Source organism: Schistosoma mansoni, chromosome 1 (genome assembly GCF_000237925.1).
Source record: "Schistosoma mansoni strain Puerto Rico chromosome 1, complete genome".
NCBI classification, from domain to species: domain Eukaryota; kingdom Metazoa; phylum Platyhelminthes; class Trematoda; order Strigeidida; family Schistosomatidae; genus Schistosoma; species Schistosoma mansoni.
Window position 1 is genome coordinate 52,872,220 of NC_031495.1, and position 21,009 is coordinate 52,893,228.

The 21,009-nt window shown below is 37.5% G+C and overlaps 1 protein-coding gene across 1 annotated transcript in view; it reads left to right on the plus strand.

Moving 5' to 3' along the window:
• Smp_154770 (impas 3 peptidase (A22 family)) overlaps positions 1–20,423 on the plus strand; it is a gene marked incomplete at both ends in the record, with an annotated part of 45,476 nt that extends 25,053 nt beyond the window's left edge. Inside the window, 5 exons of the mRNA XM_018794829.1 lie at positions 2,197–2,277; positions 7,481–7,722; positions 16,695–16,740; positions 16,826–17,196; positions 19,866–20,423. Coding sequence (XP_018649202.1) covers positions 2,197–2,277; positions 7,481–7,722; positions 16,695–16,740; positions 16,826–17,196; positions 19,866–20,423 — 1,298 coding nt within the window. The remainder of the gene's footprint in view (positions 1–2,196; positions 2,278–7,480; positions 7,723–16,694; positions 16,741–16,825; positions 17,197–19,865) is intronic.
• Between the last annotated feature and the right edge of the window lie 586 nt (positions 20,424–21,009).

A 21,009-nucleotide genomic window follows, 5' to 3' on the forward strand; every position in this document is an offset into this window, starting at 1 on the left:
ATCCCATTCAATCACCACTAGAGGAACATTCTAGAATGTCGACGTGTAGCTTCCCTATTGGATGAATAAGAAGGATCCCCTATGTGCCTATTGGCTGTCCGAAATGATGATTTACTTTCAGCCAAAAACTATAGATACATGAGATTTTTGTACTATATTTGACACTGTTTCGGGAATAACATTCCTACCTACTAGTCTTCTGTCTTGCGACGTTGCGGGTTCGATCGTTCAAGTAGTCTAGTAGTACTCCGCATAGCAAGAATCTAATGGTCTAGATATAACAATGAGGATCTATGAAAAACGATTTCAACTTATTCTAATATTCTTGTTTTTACCTTATTAAAGGTTTGTCAATCTGAATTTTTTTTCATTTTGTGTTATTTGTTTATAGTGTTTATATGTGATTATGTTTTTATTATTCTCTTATCGATTTTGGGTTGTAGGGTTTGTTGAATTTCACTGAAATGGTGAACCGGGTAATGTTAGACTGCCATTGAATATCTAGATGCACTGGACAGCCTTTTCTTCCTAGTGTGGGACAAAATGGCCGTCCAGCGCATCGAGGTTTCAATCTTGACCTATCAGTGATCGATTTATAATTTCATTGAGATTCTCTTATCATTTTTCCTGATTGTGTAGTTTTAAATGAAATTCTAATGAAATTAAGTAATCTCTCCAATGATCATGCAAAATATTCATTTCTATTGTCTACAAGGGTGCATTTAATGTTCACTTTGTTTCAGCCAAAAATTTCAGTCATTTTTAATGAAGCTTCTGTGTGCTTGTTTAGTTTGTCACCAAGGTGTTGCTTTTGTAATTGAAGCCTTTCACTTGATGTTCCTATATGTCATTTTATTGCATCGAATGGATTTACGTGTATCATGTTCTTGTCTCTGTGAAGTCATTTGTTTCATAACTTTGCTTCTTAATTTGTGTTAGATTAAGTGACAATATCTAAGGAAGACTTCAATTGATAGGTTATCAAGTTTGGTGATTGAAAGTAAACTAGCGAAAAGTCTGAATTTAGGTTTCATACTGGTTGATATTTATTAAAAAGTGAGATATCTGCAGCGTTAAGCGAACTGATACTCGAAACCGTGTCCATAGCCAACAACGTTAGAACTGAACTATTTGGGCTATCAATAATCTCTTATGGGTTACTACTCAACAACCGATGTGTGTAAACATCTCAGTCCTACACAGAGATTTATATTTCCAAAATACTCATTTGGAAAGTGAAAAGTTTCTTTTATTTGTAGATATGATAAAATCTCACAGACGAATCATAAATGAACTTAGTGTCAATCTGCATTATTTTGAATTAACCTACCTTGAAGCATATTCATTAGTACAAAAATATAGGCAATGAAGTACTTCATTTCATTTATCTTATTCTATCATTTTACTTGCTAGACTCTGTATGTTCAAAAATATATACATTTTAAATTAATAAAAGAGTAGCTAAAGACAATTTAGATTGTATGATTTATATGCAAGTCATACTTTTACGCTTCCTCATTGATTATCACTATTATGATTGTTAGTTCATACTAATATTTGTTCATACTACAAAAAATATATTAATGTCACGGTACAAATGCCCTGGTACGGCCGGGAGTGGGGAAGGCCCGTCCCCTCTCGAAATGTTCTCATACGGCCACACGTATACAGCCTCTGCCAAGGAAGTCCTACTCACTGCCTTCTCGTGGCGGGGGTGTTGTTTACGAAATTGAGAGAACGAAGAGCGAATATCCGGCGCTTTAACCTGGTTGATGGACACGGCGAGTCTACCTAGGGGAGTTGGGAAACCCTTATTCCAAACCAATGGTGCACATGGGTTCCAGTATCCTGAAGGAACAAATTGCGTATGAACCAATTATTGGTCACCGGCTACAATGGAACTTCATCTCCCTATGATGCTTTACTGCCTCGTGGGTCAGACCTTTAGGTCAAATGCTCCGAGTGTTGCCCCCTAATAAAACCACCTGCTTCAGTTTTGGAACCTGGTTAGTATCACAGCCCTCACATAAATCAAATGAGATTTGTGAAGCGCGTATATATCTGGTGCTCCTTTGTACCAATATTAATGTGTTGAAATAATTAAATAACAAAGACGACAGACTATTGTGTACAATTCACTTTATGTTTACTATTTTATCATTTTCTAATTCTTTTTCTGAAAAAAAACACTTTCAGGAATATTTATCCAATTTCTGGCATTCTATGATGCATGCTGGCGTACTCCGTACTATCGACACTTTTGGGGTGGACTTTTAGGTCAGTTTTTTTATTAGAAAGAAATTATTTCCTCAAATCTATTTTTATGATCAATTTAATTTTTTTATGCGTAAAAAATACAATAAAAGATAGAAATAATGATGTAGCAGTGCTTTTACAGCAACTTTCTATACCTATGATTAGCATATTTGCTGTTCAAATGGTCTATAACTTCCTGAAATTAATTTTCTCGACTTTTTTGAGGAAGTTTTCAATTTCGTTTACGTGTTCTGAATTATAAAAAATAGAACGTAAAAGCAATGTTCTTATCATAAAAAGCTTACTTACTCTTGTTATCACTCGTGGAGGAGCGTAAGCCGTCCGCCAGAACTCTCCATCGGACTTTGTCCTGAGCGATCCTTTCCTGTTGTTATCCATTATTTTGATGTCTGCTTCCGATTCCCAGGGCATTGTGCTCCTTGGTCTTTCTCCTTTCCCTTTGTCCTCAGGATTCCAAGTTAGCGCTTGCCTCGTGATGCAGTTTGATGATTTTCGTAAAGTATGTCCTTTCCACTTCCAGCGTCTTAATTCAGTTGGAAGCTGGTTTGTTCTCTCCCACTGTAGGCTGTTGCTGATGGTATCTGGTCAACGGATATTGAGTATCTTACGCAGAGAACTGTTTATAAATACTTGTACTGTTTTGTTGATGGCTGTGATAGTTATCCAAGTTCCAGTTTCGTACAGTAGAACTGTCATGACGTTTGTATTGAAGATTCTGACTTTGATGTTGGTTGACTGGCAGTTGTTTTAAGTTCCTTGTGTTCTTCAGCTGTAGGAATGCTCTTATGGTTTTACCAATCCTTGCCTTTACATTTAAATCAGATCCTTCTTGTTTATCTATGATGCTGCCCATGTAAGTGAAAGTTTCCACAGTACTATCGGTTGCCATGTTAACCCCATATACCTTATTCCAGCTTCTGGATTGGCCAATTTATCCATTCTTCTTGAGTCACGTATTGACCTTGTTAATTATTCGCTTACCAACTTTGACTGTTTTTATATGAGCGTATGTGTGTGCATATCTTATCATAGTCATCACATGTCTGTAACTTATTTTTATCTGGCTATAAACATTGATTAACTCTTGATTAAATGGAGTTGTCTCACACGCCTTCTCCACCGCGTGTCATTTCGTCCGCCAGCTGTCCTCTATGCACCACTTTGCACTGTAGTCCGTCGTATGAATTTCGTGTGATGTTAACGATCGTCTCGTATACACCATAGTGTCGGAGAAGATTCTAAAAGGTTCCCTTATCCATGCTGTCAAACGCTTTCACATAGTCAAGGAGGTTGATGTATAGTGACGAGTTCCATTCAATTGACTGTTCAACAATGATTCGTAGTGTCGCGATTCGGTCTGTGTACGGCCGATCCCTACGGAATCTAGTCTGTCTGGACGCTGGATGTCTACTGAATCTTCCACCCGGTTCAGCAACACTTTATTGAAAATATTTCCTGATATTGATAACAGTGTGTTGCCTGTGTAGTTGTTACACTTGTTCAGATCTTCCTTTGGGATCTTGATGAGGTGTCCTTCTTTCCAGATTGTCGGGACTTCTTCTTCCTTCCAAATCTTCCTGAGTAGAACAGTGGAGCATGTTTGCAATTACTCCTATATCTGACCTTAGTGATTTGGTTAATGTATTGTCAGGTCCTACGGCTTTCTCCTTTCTGATTTGTCCAATGGCCATCCTTGTTTTCTTCGATCGTTGGTGCAGTGGCATCTATAGAATAGTCTGTGTATGATGCTTCGATGTCCGGTGGATTCAATAGAGCTGTTCTATTTAAGAGTTCCTCAAAGTAGTCAGCCCAACTGTTCCTTTGTCCTTGCATTTCAGTGATTGTTTCGCCTTATTTGTCCTTGATTGATCCCTCTTGTTTACCATATTTCCCTGTCGGTTTCTTCGTCGTGTCAGATCGTTGTTTCATATTTCCTTCTCTTACAACTCTTTCCTCTATCGCTGCTAGTTCTTCCACATATTTCTGTTTGTCGGCTCTAATGCTCCTCTTCACTTACTTGTTTGCTTCAGTGTATTCGGAGTGTGCCTTGACTTTTTCTGTTCTTGTTCCACTGTTGTCTTCTTTTCTTAAGTCTTGACCAGCGTTTCTATGGAGATCCATTCCTTATGATGATAATTCTTGTGGTCCAGCACCCCTTATCACGTTGAAGTTAGTGCTTCTTTGATACCTTTTCAGTTGTCCTTCATAGTAGTTTGTTCTTCTTTCAGTAGATCCTGTAAGGCTTAGAACTTGTTATTGAGAGTTATCTTGAATTCTTTGAGTTTGTCATTATCTCGAAGGATCTCATAAACAAACTTATAGGTATTTCAGTTAATTTTTTCAAAGGTGGTAATTAGTCTACCTAGGACTCACTATTTTGTTTTAAAAAGAAATGAAGGTGACGTTATTTCAGTGTTGATCCGGTTCCTGTTGATTCATTGATGGGAAATTAAATGTGACATATTTTTTAAATGTCTCAGAATATCTTAATCTAGTTGTCTATACTGATTGAGAACTTCCACTGTTCCTGAACATTTGCTACTTAGGTTATGAGAAAACGTATGTACCGTTGCAATTTCATAATGCACGAATTTACTATCATTAATGTTATGTGCCTACATCGTTAACGGTTAACCGGCCATATGTATCACTGTATTTTTCACACACAAAGTCTGCTGCGACCTTCAGCTTTTTATACGGACAAATCGAATAATAAAACTTGACTACAGAGACCATTGATTATTAATTCGGTTTACACCAATCAAACCTTTAACCTTCAGTCTAAACAACACAAATTACCAACAGTAACTAGTGGAGATACTAACGCCTATTGGTCCATGCATTTCTATGTTTATTGACCGATCATAACACGGAGATAGCAATTGTAATAACCTCTAACCATTATATTGTTTTTCTGACAAGGTTCACTCTCTCAATTTTTTAATTAAAACAGGGTAGTGTCAAACAAGTGATGACAAGCCCAACCAATTATTCTGATGTATACACCGCATGATTACACAAATAAAATATATCCCAAAAAATCTTACGTAGGTACATAACTAATGTACTTTAGCCACAAAATGAGCAACCCTTTAGGTGGTTGTTAGAGGTATTTGACAGGTTACCCTAGACTGAAGTTTCGTTCTATTTGGCACTCGTCAGCAAGGTGTGCCTGCAACCTTGACAGAGCTGATGGTGTTTGGGGAATCCACACTCAATGACTCTACCACTGAGTTATTCGAGCTACGAATAACCTCCGGTATGACTAAGTTGTATTACCAATTTATTGATCACTGAGTAGAGATCAATGTTATGTGTGTCATCTACTTTTCGTAGTAGCCATGCTTTATGGAATTTGATCAGCACCAAGAAAGACTTAACATACCATGGCACTGGTCACTACTTGGTTATCAATCGGATGTGAGTGAGTCGTTTTTTGTTAACTGTGTTATTTCCTATCTGTAGTAAATCCGATAATACGTAGCAGACCAAAAGAGAATTTAATTTTAAAAATGTAAAGTTATCATTAAGCAATCTAATAAATAGCTCTTAAAAAATAAACAGATCGATTCAATGAAGAAAGAACTACTTAAGTTTAACATTTTATTTAGTTTTGGCTTTTATCAGCATCAGTTTCTGAGATCTGTCACAAATCATGAATCACCTAATATTGTTTCGAGCTTCTCAAGACATTTTTTCGTTTTTTTCCGCGTATATTTTGTAGTTGTCTGGATATTGTGTAAGTTATTAATGGCCCTTCAACACTACTCGACCTACAATACAACACAATGACAAAATGTCTAGTTTTCTAACGCAATCACGTATTTCTTTTTATAAAATCTAGTTAGTATTCAAAGTTAGGGAACTACATTATCATTTAATTGTTCAGTTGAGTTACATCCCATTGATTAGTTGCCCCTCAATCTTTAAAAAATTACCCAGAAAAACATCCAAGTATCCAATAATTAAAAATCTCCATTATTCTTCTTCCTATGTACATTTGACTAATAAGTGCTTTCAGTAATAAAGGACTTATACAAAGTGTTTAACTAAAAACAATGTTTAATGTCAACAATTGAAATATGGAGCTCAAGGTCATTTTTTGTCACATATCTCAAGAACTATGCCCGATATGTCATATTACTGTATCAGTCAGTCAGCTACAACGTGGGACCAGGGACACATATGCATCGGTCCAAGTTACCATACCTCGTTAGCACAACAAGATGAACACCAAATTCATAGAAGTAATTAATTTGGTGGTGGTAATATATAAAAGAAAGGTTGGATACTTAATTCCTTCTTTTAATCATCATCTAAGTGACAATTTTTATTACATTACCAGAGTTTTTATGGCACTTGTGTATGTGATAATCAATTGTAAAACTTTTTATATTTCCTAACATCATCGATACTCCACTTAATATATGTATTTAAAGTTCCTTTTAGTTACTAATTGTTACATATATGCATATCCATATCACACACACACAACTACTCATATTGAAGACTATCGTATTAAATTATGATTTATGACCTTGAACTGATGGAAATGTTTACATCATTGCGTTTAAGTAGTATGAGAGATCTACTAATATTTAGTTTAATTACTAAAAAGAAACATTCTGATAAAATGGATGTTTATTTGAAATTATTAATCGTTTTTATTTTGCAACATTCTACCAATCTTATTGTTTGAGTCCCAGAATGAACATCAACTCTGAGATGCAGGTACATCCAGCTGACGAGTCCCAAATAGGACGAAACGCGCGTCCTGAATTTCACTGCTAGCCACTGTCCATCTTTGCTTACAATTCTTGTGAAATAAGGCTATATCCATGCAATACGCACAGTATGCACATATGCCAACAATAGACTGACCAGTCGCATTCCTAAACATCAATGGAAAGATTCAAACAAGTGATACTAAGTAAATTTGATCTTATCGTATTGTTGTTGAATGATAGAGTAACAAGGTATTTATCATAACTTGCCTTAATTGACTTGTTATATATATATATATATATATATATATATTTGAGCAAAGATCATATTGGAAACAATATTGTTTGCTGATAAATCTTATTCCAAAAGAAAAAGTTATTTGTATGAAAAAAATCTGAATAAATGTTTTTGTTTTTCGATATTCAGTTCGTTTGTTATTTCTTTAACAATTTATTATTGACTTTGGTTACTATTTTAGGTTACTCACTTGGTTTCATAGCTACCATCATTATGTTGCATGTTACTAATGTCAGTCAACCGGCTTTATTGTATCTATGTCCATTTACTCTTTCTGTAACTTTCATTATCGTTATCGTTTGTGATGGTTTAAATGAATGGAAACTATTGTGGTCAGGCAGTTTGCCTACATTGGTCGATAGTGCAAATATAAATCCGACTGATAATAGTGACCGGGTTAATCAACCAACTGATTCTTTAGAAGTGAATGATCTATATTCAGTTGAATATAAATCGCCTAATCATTCAAAGACTTCACTAGTCCTTGAGCAATAATAATAACAATAATAATAATACTCATTGGTATATTATTACTTATATTAAAAAAGAGGAAAACGGAAGCACTGTAGGCTTTATTTCTTTCTTATCTTTGTAAATGCTTATTTTCGTGATGACCTTGTACTTATATCCTCCTTTTTATTTGTATTTGTGTGTGTGCGTTTCTGACCTTTTATTCTGTATGCTATAAATGATAGCAATCACGATATCTCAGAAACCAGTCGGTTCATTTGTTGAGATATTGTGTAATTGTGCATTGAATTTGATAACGAATGCTTGAAAATAAACCTTTGAAATCTCAACAGCCTTGTTTTCTTGACCACAGATTTAAGAGTGTAATGATTTATAATTGTAAGAAATCTTAATTATATTTTAGATAGTTCCACTTCATAGAAACGCTGTCGTGGTGTTCTTAGTTTTAGAGAGCACACTGATTAAACTGAAGTAATTCGTATCCTTACCTTTACAATATGACGCGTGATATTTTGTTTGTCAGTGTGGCAGCTGATTCTAGACATTATGGAAGCAAACAATTTAGTTCCCGTGACGGTCTGTTGGTTGCGTAGCTGATTAAAGCTCTATAGCATAGGCGGAACTGTTCACTCTCACGATCATGGTTTCCTTTTTTCATTGTCGTTTGTTTCGTATATTTACTCGTAGCGTTATTGTGCAGTACTATATTGTTGTCTTGGGTTCATAAATCTTAAATTAAGGAACTAGCTCTAATAACTGACTTAGTAATGAGAACTCCAATCACTACTATTCTAGTTCTTCATTCTGTCGCAGACACATAATCTCATTAATTTCATTTCCATTTCATATCATTTTCACCAACATACATATCTCTTGATAAGTTACAACAAAAAAGGATCTAATGATAACGAAAGAAGATTTTAAAATATATTGGAAGACAGAGAAATTTGCCTATTTTAATCGTTGATACTGGATTTTATTTTATTGACTACACTGTGAGATATTTGGGGACTGGAAGTATCACAATGATAGCTTCGAGGAAACTACGATCCATACAATGTATCTCAATTATCTACCCAAACAAGGTATGATCACTTCTATTTTACAGAGAAGAAAAATGAAGACTAATCGATGGTTGGAAATAAAAGATGTTAATGGGTTTAGCAAGTAATTTAAGACAATTAGTTTCTTCGTATGAATGATTGTAGCAACATGAGTAAAAATGAAACAGTTCTTATTTTTCGGAATTATGCTCTAATGTTTGTCACTAATAACCCAGAACCTAGTAAAAATATGTATCAACATAGTGAGAGGGAAGTAAAGAGGTGTGTAGCTATGTAGTAGAAGTAATGTTACTTTTTGTGATCTTAAGAAAACGAAATATTGAAAATGTAACTCAGAATGAAAACTATGGATAAATTGTAGGATAATTATAATAATACCAGCAAACAGAATTGACGTGAACGATACGGATAATAAATATATTTACAATAGTGCTGGTTGGAATATACAGTTGTACAGGTAAGTCGCTTTTGTTAGCTTTCTACATTGATGCTGACTCGATTTCAGTGCGTTGAAGAATTTGACGTAAGCTTAAAATTAAATCTGAAGGTATAATTAAACAAAATGAAGAAATTTCATTAAACTAGTTGCCTTTATCGTTTTTTATATTACTGTGGAATATACATTATCTCACTTTCTCCATTGGCGATGTTCTACACTGACATACGATCCGGACAGGTAGGTAGTTTTCTTATCAATCCAATCATTCATCTTTGAAAGTGATTTCAAGTCAACAGTGAGGTGTCAGATACCATCCCATGGTGTTTGCAACCAACTCGCACCCCTGATATTCTAGAATCATGTATTTTCAGACCCCCAAACTGGTGACTCTGCATACCATAATTCAATTTAACCACCAGCTATACTCTTTTGCTCCTCTCTTTGGGGAAAACATTGATTTTCTCCCTCCTCTTGAACAGTCTATATAATGCATTTGAGATTGGTTGGTTGATAGTCAAAGACAAAGTTGTACTTGAAGAGGCTTAGTGAGCAAATTGAAAACTAAGCAGATGGAGTTTGGAGTGGCAAAACGAGAACTCAGTTATGTGAGTACCTCTTTTTCTCCTCGTTGGACTTGTCATATTGAGTTAAACATTTCATTATCCATCTGTTGGTCACTTAACACTAGGGTTGTAGTCGATAACACGGTATATTACAGTTAATTTACGGCGTTATTCGAATGAAATAACACTGAATCCTTGCCAAATAACCTGTTAAGATGAATATATCCCTAAAACGATTGATCCCTGACATTTGATTGTTGAAGAATATCCCCGAGATCATCAATGGTAAATACAGATTAAATCTATGGTGACCTTAGGACAACATCAGTGACTCTTTGGGTTTACCTCTAACAGCACTCAAGACCACAGACTAGTCCATCCTCTTCATATTTCGTTGGATTTGTACACTGGAAGATTTCATTTGTTCTCTAAGAATACTGGAGGTACGGGATAACCTGGCAACTGTCAGGGTGTGTCAGGCTAGAGAGTGCGGCCTCAGTGTGGAGTTATTCAAAATAAGCTATTACATCATTTCAGTTAACTCTAACGGATTTTAAGACTCAGTGAAATAACAAACGGATTCATCATAACGATAATATTCAACACCCAACAAGTCGTCCAAAAGTGTTATGTCGTCACTAAGTTTAAAACCTGATCATGTATTCCTCTCACACAACCCATTCGTTGCAACTCCTCTCATCTTCTCCCTTGTTTGTCACCGAGTTCCTGTCTCAAAAGTTTTTTGAACTTTAACTGACATAATTAAATCCTTGCTATTTAACTCTCTGTGAACTTTTAGTGCGTAAACATCCGAGTTTATTCTTGTGACTATAGGTAGAATATAACGTAGTTCATGTTGTCTTTCTGACGGCTTTATCTTAGGACACATCTGTTCTCGGAGCAAGGCAGAATATTGTCTCACAACTGGAGACTTCAACGCACCACATATCAACTGGACAGAGCTCACAGCTTCAGGTGGGGATTTTGATAGCAACATATTATCAACAATAATTCAGTGTGCACTTGTACAATGTATCGTAAAACCAACACATAATGACTTGGAACATGATCGGTTGTTGCTGGACCTTTTCCTTACACATCACTGTAAAGATGTTGTCAACATTCAGCATCTTCCTCCACTAGTGGATAGTGATCACGTTGTACTTTACTTTAAGTTCCGGACACATGATATAAAACCTGTATCTGCTCCACCCCATTCGAATATCTGGAGAGATAATATTCCAGCAATCTGAGGCTGTGCTATCTAGCCCATCCGGTCGACCGATGCTGATGGATCGATGGAAGACGAATGGAATACGTTTAAGGCTAAATTTGAGTCCTTAATACAGCCGTTTATCCCATGGTTAACACGTAAGCTATCACATTACCCTCCATGGAATTACAAGGAAACCTGGAAGCTGCTAAAGCATAGGAAACACACCTGGAACTTAATCTTGCCAACAGGACAGGCATCGTTTAAGTGAGGATATAAAAAGATCCGGAAGACATGTGGAAAGACCATAGCTAAATCCGGTACCACATACGAACGACAGTTGGCATATGATAGCTGTACTTGTCGGAAACGATTGTTTTCGTACGTTAAATGGCGAACAAAACGTAGTGATGGTTTTCCCCCATTACTCTTACATGAAAATTCCGATTTACTAGCTGAATCTGATTCAGTAAAAGCTGAGAATTTTTCCAATTATTTTAGTGAAGTATAGTCCACGTGAAGTGTCACAGCTACTTGTCCCAATTACACCGAAATTCCAGCCATAGGATCTGTACATGTGACTGAAGAAACTGTTCTTCTATTGATAACTAACCTCAAACCTTGTAAGATATAGGTTTACATCCACTTTTGCTGTCATCGCTTGCGGACATTATTTCAAGACCGCTCGTAACGCCCTTCAACATGTCCCTTTAACTCTCTCAATTACCGCGGGATTGGAAAGATGCTATAGTCAGTCCTATATTTAAGGATGGTCAGAGACGGATCGTATCTAACTACCGGTCTGTCAGCCTAACCAGCATAGTAGTTAAGTTACTTAAAAAGATAATTCGGGTTAAGTTACCAAGTCACATGAATTAGTACAATCTGTTAACTTTCGAGCAACATGGGTTTCGTAACAAGCGTTTATGCTCGATTCAATTGCTTATTGTGAGAGATGATTAGACAGAAGTCATTGATAACGGTCTGTCTGTCGATGTGATGTTCATAGACTCTAAAAAAGCGTTTGACAAGGTTTCACACTTAGGTCTTATGCAGGAGTCCTCGAGCTTTGGAATAACAGTTGTTATACAGGAGTGGACCGGAAACTTCTTGCGTGACCGCGGACGGAGAGTGAAGGTCAATGGAATGCTATCCGAATAGAAGCCTTTCAAAAGCAGTGTACTCCAAGACACCATCTTGGGCCTTCTACTTTTCCTCCTCTACGTTAATGAATTACCGCTATTGCTTAAGTCGTTGACATTATTGTTTGCAGATATCAAAATCTGGAGAACAACGAGAAGTGAGGCTAATCGTTTTGATCTTCAGGCTGACTTAGACGAATTAGTTAGATTGGCTCGTGATTGGGGCGTGGAAGGTAATTCCAAGGAGAGCGTACTCATACACACCGGACACGTTAATAGTTACCTTACCTTTGGTGGTACATCTCTTCCACATGTTCAAGAACATAAAGACCTAGGAGTACTAATCAGTCATGACTTGAGAACAACTACGCACTACAACTCAGCCGCTTCCAAAGGTTATCGTGCGTTATGGTCACTTCGTCGAGCATTCAAACGCTTTGACGAGATGTTTCGAATTTTGTGTTCCACCTATTCAATAACACACTTAGATTACTGTATCCAAGCAGCTAGCTCATGTCTGATAAATGATACTAACTCACTTGTGCGTGTCCAGCGCGTGGAGACGAAATTAGTGAAGGGCCTTCCTAAACTCCCTTACGATGAGAGTTTAAAACGCCTAGACCTTTCCCCTTGTCTTATCGTAGGACGCAAGGTGACTTTATACTGGCACTTCTTATCTTTAATTATGATTTAGGTGTTAATATGTCTTATCTCTTTGCTCCCTTCAGCACTGATAATCTCCGAGGTCATAGCAAGAAGGTTCAGAACCCGCGATCTAATAAACTAAATGTGGAGTCCTGTTTTTCTCATCAAGTGGTCAATGACTAGAACGCATTACCAGAACAAATGGTATCAGCACCATCAGTGGACATTTTCAAGAAAGGCTGAACCTTCACTGGAAGGAAATCTGTCAGGATTAACACAGGTTCATCAACCTACTATCCTCATTACTGAAGACTGACTCTTGTAGTGATCGGCCAGTCTCGATAAGAACACGATTGGAATAACAGAAACAATTATTATTGTTGTAACCAATTGTACCAGAGATTGTTTTGCTGTATTTGTTTAACTGTATCAGTTTCACTTCTTGTTTCACTATCCGCCTTGTTTGGTTCGAACTTGCTCACGCACTGCCCATTTCGCCTGTACCCATTGGCACGTCTCGGTATTATTTCGATACCACGAGATCGCCAATAAATATACTTGATCTGGATTAATAAAGCCCTCTGATTTACGAGTTATCAAAGGAACCAAGTCGTTTTGTGGGCGCGTAATCGAACAGTAGTGGTGATCATAGTCCGTCCTCGACTCGACATCCACTACACTCTAAAGTCTTAACTCAAGACCTAGATAAAACCTTCACTGTCTCTAGTAGTCATGATATAACTGTCTGGAATGACGGGAAGTGGACGGCATTGCAGAAACAAGGAGGAAAAAGACAAAAACTCACTATCTCAAACAGGCCATGTCTGGTTGATAAGTCTTTGACAGGCTTCCATTCTGAGTCGCAGAATACCTCGCGAAAGCCGCGAAGACTGTGTTTAGCAGTAAAAAGCCTAATTTCATTAGCGATTATTCAGTAATTCGATGGTATTAAAAGATCCTGATCCGATAATTAGAAAAGCGTATGATTTGAAAAATGTCGGGAGGCATTGGCTTGCAAGACCTGACTACCCGAGAGCCCTTAATCATAAGGTTCGTTTCGCCATCTAACTTTTGAGTTTTTAACTCTCTAAGAGCATTCTTCCACTTGATTAGATCCTCAAGCGGCCAATCTGGTTGAATATGAATATTTGAATCACGGGTTTTGTATGCGTTATTCAGTATTACATCTCTTTCATCAAAATTCCCGAGTACTAACTTCAAGATCCTTCTTTGTTGGGTCTCGTCTACAACCCATTTACAGAGACTTATTACTTTCGTGATATTTACTCATGAAACCTCTTCCGGCAGTACATTTCTGATGGCAGATTCTACTAACTGCAGATCGTGTGCGTGTCTTTTATCAGTATCATTGTCTTTTGACACCTCCAGATTCTAAATACTTAAACTAGGAACGTGTTTAGCTTCTTTAACAGTCATGTCCACGGCTTTCGACCGTGATGTCAGGTCCTGCCTGTTAACTGCTGGTATCTTACAGTTAGCTTTCCTTGCAACGGTGTTGCGTGAGTTAAGCGAATAACTCACGACAATCTTCAATGGGGTCAAACTTGTTCAATCTACGATGAGGCTAAATATTGTCTTACTTTCGGACTTTAGCAGAGTAATCTGACACGCAGAATATCAGTCCGAAAAGGACATTTCAACCAGACGGGAGCTTTCTCTGGCTATCTTTCCTTCTCTTCCACGTGTCCGTGTCATCCATTTCTTATCAGTTGCAGCATCCAGATTAGAACTACTCCAAACGATAATGGTTCTACCCGGATCACCAGTCACTGCTGTAACAAATTTGCCACAAATATCTAATGGAGTATCGCTCATTAATTGTTTCGGGGTAGAAAGCTCTATTTCGTGTTGCACAGTTGGGTGTCTGGCGCGAGCCGTGACAGCACTTACGACACTGACAAATTCTTCGTTATCAGTGCCCATGTTGCCGATACAACCCTCGTCAACCTTTCTGTTAACTAATGCCAGAAGGCTTATTGCTTCTTGAATGAGTAATGTTTCGCTCAGCAACAAACATACAGAGCCAATAAGAGTTAGGCTTTGAGCCCCCTTTATGAAAGTGGGACTTTATTTCATTTTACTTTATTTTATTGAACCACCTCTTACACTCATCACATTGCATTCCTTCTTCTACAAGGAATAAACAATATGACTGTCCACCGTTGTGAACAGACTCAACCATCTCAAAAATTAATTGAAATGGTAGACGAAATTGATCAAATAAATCAAGCTAAAGTCGACCAAGACTACTTTGATGCAGCAAATACACAAAATGTAGATCAAAACACACATATACAATATCACCTTAGTTGAAATAAATTCAATTAAAGTGTCAACAGTAGTTTAGATGCATAATTTACGATCTAAACAGTGAATTGAATTCAACGAGAGAAAACACCGTTGTCTATTTCAAATAGCGCGCATCGTGATCACCAGCGTCGTGGTATTTATTTTGTTTGTTCCAAAAGGGATTTTCTTTTTTCATGTTTTGCTGTCGGGTGTTTGGCTCCTCACGTAACTTCGCTTACTACTTTTGCACGTTCTCTCTCAGTACTTGAGTCAACTTTCTTGTTGGTCCACGCCAGAAGACCCATTGCCTCCCCGAACAGCAAATGGAAATTAGGCTTCGAGCATCTTTTGTCCCCATGGGTTTCGAACAAGTACACATCTTATGAAACCAATTGTCACACCCATCGCATCGCCTTCCTTCCTCCACAGGAAATAAACAACTGAGCTGTCCACATTTATAAGTGCACTTGATCATTGTAAGCAGATGCAAGGGAAAAAAACGATCAAGATACAAAAGATATCAACATAAGCAAAGTTATTTAACAACAAATTTGGAAATTACTACTCTTTTTAAAATTCCCTGTTGTCGATTATTTGGTATTTTTATTCACGAAAGGTCGATGTTACGATTCACATGATTCAAAGACGTGATCTATGCTGTTAGGCGGGTTGAATAAAGATGTTTAAGGTCGAGTTTGAGCAAGCTTGAGTGAACATAGCGTTTGTAGGCCGGCTGGCTTATTAGCTTAGATGTAAGTGAATCTCCAGCTTTCTTAAGAATGTCGTTTATAGTCAACGCAAAGCCCGGATTGCCACGCTACGAATGCACTACATAAGGTTGACAAGTTTAATTGTAAAGAGATCGAAATAATGTAGCACCAGTAATATTGGATGTACTGAACATTCAGAATAAGGATGTTGTTACATAGTTTCCCGATATTCATCACATTTTTCTACTTACTTTCGCTTATTATGTTGATATGCAGCATAGAAACTGGTACACGATTGCTATCGGTTTATTTAATGTCCGTCTTAACTTTTAGATCATCGAAGAAAGCACATTTTGAGGCACGAAAAGGTTTGTTTGGTAGGAGGCTTGCTAGTTTCAGTTCTATGGTGGGAATGAGTGCATAGTATAGTTTAGTGATACATAGATTATTTTAGCAGTCTTGATCAACTGTATGTAAGATCGCACTAATTTCTAGTTTATCCACGTTAAATTAGTGTTAAATAAACTACCCTCTAGATATCATCCAGTCTAGTGAGTAAATTTCCAGGTCGTTGAGCCACGTAAATCTTATGTATCTTAAATTTGAAAGTTAATACTGTTTAGTTTTTTTCTAACCTGCAAGTTGTGTATTACATGACATTACTCGTTGTTTTTGATGGTCATTTTGAGTTAGTCTGATAACTGCAGAAAGCGTTTTACTTCCTGGATAACCTTTGTAGGGCTTTTGACAAAATGATTCTATTATCATACATTTTATACACCCATATAACTACTCTGCATTTTAAAACAAAGCTCTAATCAAATCTTGTTTGTTTCAGTTAGTCTTGAAATCATTAACTGTTTGTGGTGATTCTCCTTGTAAATGTATGCACAAATTATTGTGATGTCATATTTTTGGTGGTGTTGTATTTTTTACATTCACTAAATAACTTGCTTACTTATCTTAAAGTGAGATGGTTTACTTTCAGCTTCTTAATGACTTCATTAAAATACAATGAAGGGCGATATGAAGCATGCGATTGGTTTTTAAGTATGCAAACACAAAGATCTGTCTCTGAACTTCAACCAGATCTGTTCGTCTCAAATAGCAGATTCTTGGTTGATAACCGAACACAACGTTTTGTAGAGCGTTACTTCAATGCATTCTATTTAGTTGATGTTGGTGGGGAGTTGGAAAATGATATTTGTATATTAAGGCACAGCAATACTTTGTGTGTTGTTGGTCTTGCTTGTGGGCACCATATTTTTAAAAGGTGTAGCATGAATTCGTCTAGTGACTGTTCTTCGGTAACTCACGAAATCTTGGGATTAGATTATCAGGTAAATATTTGTTACCTTTTCTCAAGTATTTTATATCGATCTTAAATCACTCGTTTTGAGGGAATTTGTATGATGTTCCTTTGTTTTTATATTGTAGTTTGAGTTTTTATGACATACATTTCATCATTTATTTGAACACGTAAATATTGGTAGAAAGGGGCACCAGATATATATGCGCCACACAGACATGTCATTTCATTTAATTGTGTAAAGGCTATGATACTACCCGGGTGCCCAGACCGAAGCAGGTAGTTTTCTTAGGGGGCTACACCTCGAACCTTTGACCTAATGGCCTAATGCACAAGGTAATGGAGCATCGTAAGGAGATGCAGTCCCATAGTAGCCGGTGACCAACGATTGGTTCATACGCCATTTGTTCACTCAGGATCCTGGAGCCCATTTGCACCATTGGATCAGAATCAGGGTTTTCCAACTCCCCTAGGAAGTTGATGTATAGTGACGAGTCCCATTCAATTGATTATTCAAAAATGATCCGTAGTGTCACAATTTGGTCTATGTACGGCCGATCCCTACGGAATCTAGCCTGTTTATCTGGACGCTGGGTGTCCACTGAGTGTTTCATCCGGTTTAGCAGCACTCTCAAAAACTTCCTGGTGCCGATAGTGGTGTGATGCCTCTGTAGCTCTCACATTTGCTGATCCCCCTTTCTTTGGTATCTTGATGAGGTGTCTTTTGCAGTTCGTCGGCACTTGTTCTACCTCTCAAATCTTCCTGAATAGAACAGTGGAGCATGTTTGCAATTACTTCTATGTCTGACTTTAGTGATTCGGTTGGTATATTGTCACGTCTTACTGCTTTCCCACTCTTGATTTGTCTAATGGCCATCCTGGTTTTCTTCTATCGTTGGTTCAGTGGCATCTGTAGAACAGTCTGTATGATGCTTCGATGTCCGGTGGATTCAATAGAGCTGGTCTATTTAAGAATTTCTTAAAGTGTTCCACCCAACTGTCTCTCTGTCCTTGAATTTCAGTGATTGTTTCGCCTTCTTTGTCCTTGACTGATCCCTGTGGTTTACTATATTTTCCTGTCGGTTTCTTTGTCGTGTCATATCGTTGTTTCATATTTCCTTCTTTCACAGCTCTTTCCTCTATCGCTGCTAGTTCTTCCACATATTTCTGTTTGTCGGCTCTAATGCTCCTCTTCACTTACTTGTTTGCTTCAGTGTATTCGGAGTGTGCCTTGACTTTTTCTGTTCTTGTTCCACTGTTGTCTTCTTTTCTTAAGTCTTGACCAGCGTTCCTATTTATTATGATTTTCTTCTTTGTTTAGCAGGATTGTTTGATCATCATGAGATGATCAAACTGTAGGCAACACCAGGCAACTCTTCAGACTAATAAAAGAAACCGGAATTTATAAGTCAAGTGTAAGTGAAACGATCTCGAAAAAAGACGGAACCCTTATCTGCTCCCAGCCCAGACGTTTAGAACGATGGGTGGAACACTTTAAGGAGCAGTTCAGCTGGCCTCCAGCTACTGCACAACTACCGACTATTCCCAGATAGTCTGAATGGAACATTGAAGTAGGTCCCCCGACCCTACCTGAAGTTCAAAAGGCTATAACTAATCTGAAATGAGGAAGAGCAGCTGGTCCAGATGGATTGGCTCCAGATGTCTTTAAATATGGTGGCCCAATTTTAGCGACTAGGTTGACTAATATTCTGGCTAAAATCTGGGAGTTGGACATTATCAGGGGAACTCCTTCAGTGTGCAGAGCATCTTCTTGGTGACCAGAATACAGTAGCATCTCCCTGGAAATCTAATATTTTCTGTCCAGGTTGGTTCCAATGGGTTTCACCTATTCCAAGCACTCCAAGTTGTATCTGCTGATATGTGCAGCTATTTGACTAGTCGTTTCGGTCTCGGACATTGTCTGGACATTCCATGTACCTACACTAATTGTTACTCTAGTTGTTAAAAAGGTCATAGATGTAGTTTCTCAGGAATGTTGGCTATCACCATGAAGCGTCTTAATTCTTCTAAATAAAGATCCTTCGACTCCTAAGGGAGAGCTAAAATGTTTTAAATTATTTTTTTCTGGTTAGCGTTTTTCTAGCAGTTTTTCACGGGATGGGTTAGCTGACCCCATCCTTAACCGTCCTCCTTTACCCGGGTTTTTGAACGGCAGTAACCCTAGGAGAGCTACAGGTGCAGTTAAGTTTGATATAGGTGTTTTTTGGTGATCTGTATCAGCATATTTAAGTATATTAATTGCTAGCCCTAAGGCAATTTTAAGCTCATGTAATGTTTAGAGTCTTAAGATTTAGAAATCGGCATTTCCTCGACTTTTTGTTCTGACTCCGGGTACCTTTATGTATACCTAAAACGTGTGATTATAACTCCATGTCGCTACTGCATTGTTGAGAAATAGGTCTTCACTGTTGTGTGAACTAATATTCGATAGTCAAAGAGTCTTTCTACAGGTTTTAATGGATCAGAACGTTGGTTTTAGGATTCGATTAATATTTGCGTAAAACCACTCAAGTAACAATCAAAATAAGGACTCAGTGAATGGTTAATTATTGATCCAAATACGAGACTATAATTATCCTGCAACTCAGTTACCCTATATATTCTTGTGAATGACACTATCAAACCAAAACTCATACATTGAATATATTCCACAATTTCATTGTTACTTAATTATTTTAGGTTTCCAATGGATTAAATCGTTCGAAAAGCAAAGTCAAAGGCCGTCGTAAACATGGAGGTCATGTTTTGCATAAATCTACAGATATAATAGCTTATGCTATTTGTGATCGTGAAATAAAACACCCCTTAATGTGTGGCATTCCAGGCAATCTTTTGGAAGTTAATAATTCTCTAGACATCACAAAAAACGAATCTCATCTTCCTAGCTCAGAAGATGTAAGCTCATTAAAGTCAAAAGTAAAGCTAACTCCTTTGATGGGAAGCGGGAGTACTGTTAATATTGGTACCTACTTATCCATTATACTGCCAAAACCGAGATCAAGGAAGGATCAAAGTGGGCGTATAATTGATAAGTCCATTGATGAGTCCATTTTACTGACTGATTCTCCTACTCAAAACGGTACAGCACTAGTTGATGATGTTTTGAAAAACCTCGACTATTTAACTCAGTCAGACTATGCAACACAGATTGCTGATTTTATATCACAGACATCGCTTCCTAAAGAACAAATAGTACTTACCTGGAATGAATACTCAGCCCTGCGACATTGTGCATAGATTATTCTGCGATATTATTTTTTATACCATATTTTCACTTTTAAATAAATAAATAAATGTTTACACGTGATTCTCTTGATTAATATAATTAATACTATCAAGTATTAGTCACTAAACTTAATTAACTACTAATCCCGTCAATCGTCCTTAAATCTTTTACTTCGATACTAATGGGAATTATGCTCGACCGTAGCTGCTACCTTGAGCTGGTGGTCGGGCTTGCCTATTGTGATGACCCAACCGGACTATATTGGCTGGAACATATGTTCCTGTAGGTTCTACCATGCCAGACAGGTCGATTGGAGAACAGTAAGACTAAAAGCAGAAACTCAAGGTCTGAGGGCGAAGTCGTACTGCCGACTGTAGAAACGTGTGACGGCAGTAAAGTGTTTCCCTCGGCCAACCAGCATCTGCAACGATGCTGCCTTCTCACAAGGAACGGTAGGGTTAGGAATGGTCAACCCTAAAAATGTCACGTCTCACTTTACCTCAAGTATCTCCGTCTCCGGCGGTAAGGCCATTGGAAGAACGGAGCTAACACGTCAAAATACTCCCACAAAAAGACCGTGAGCGAGCGACCTCAAGC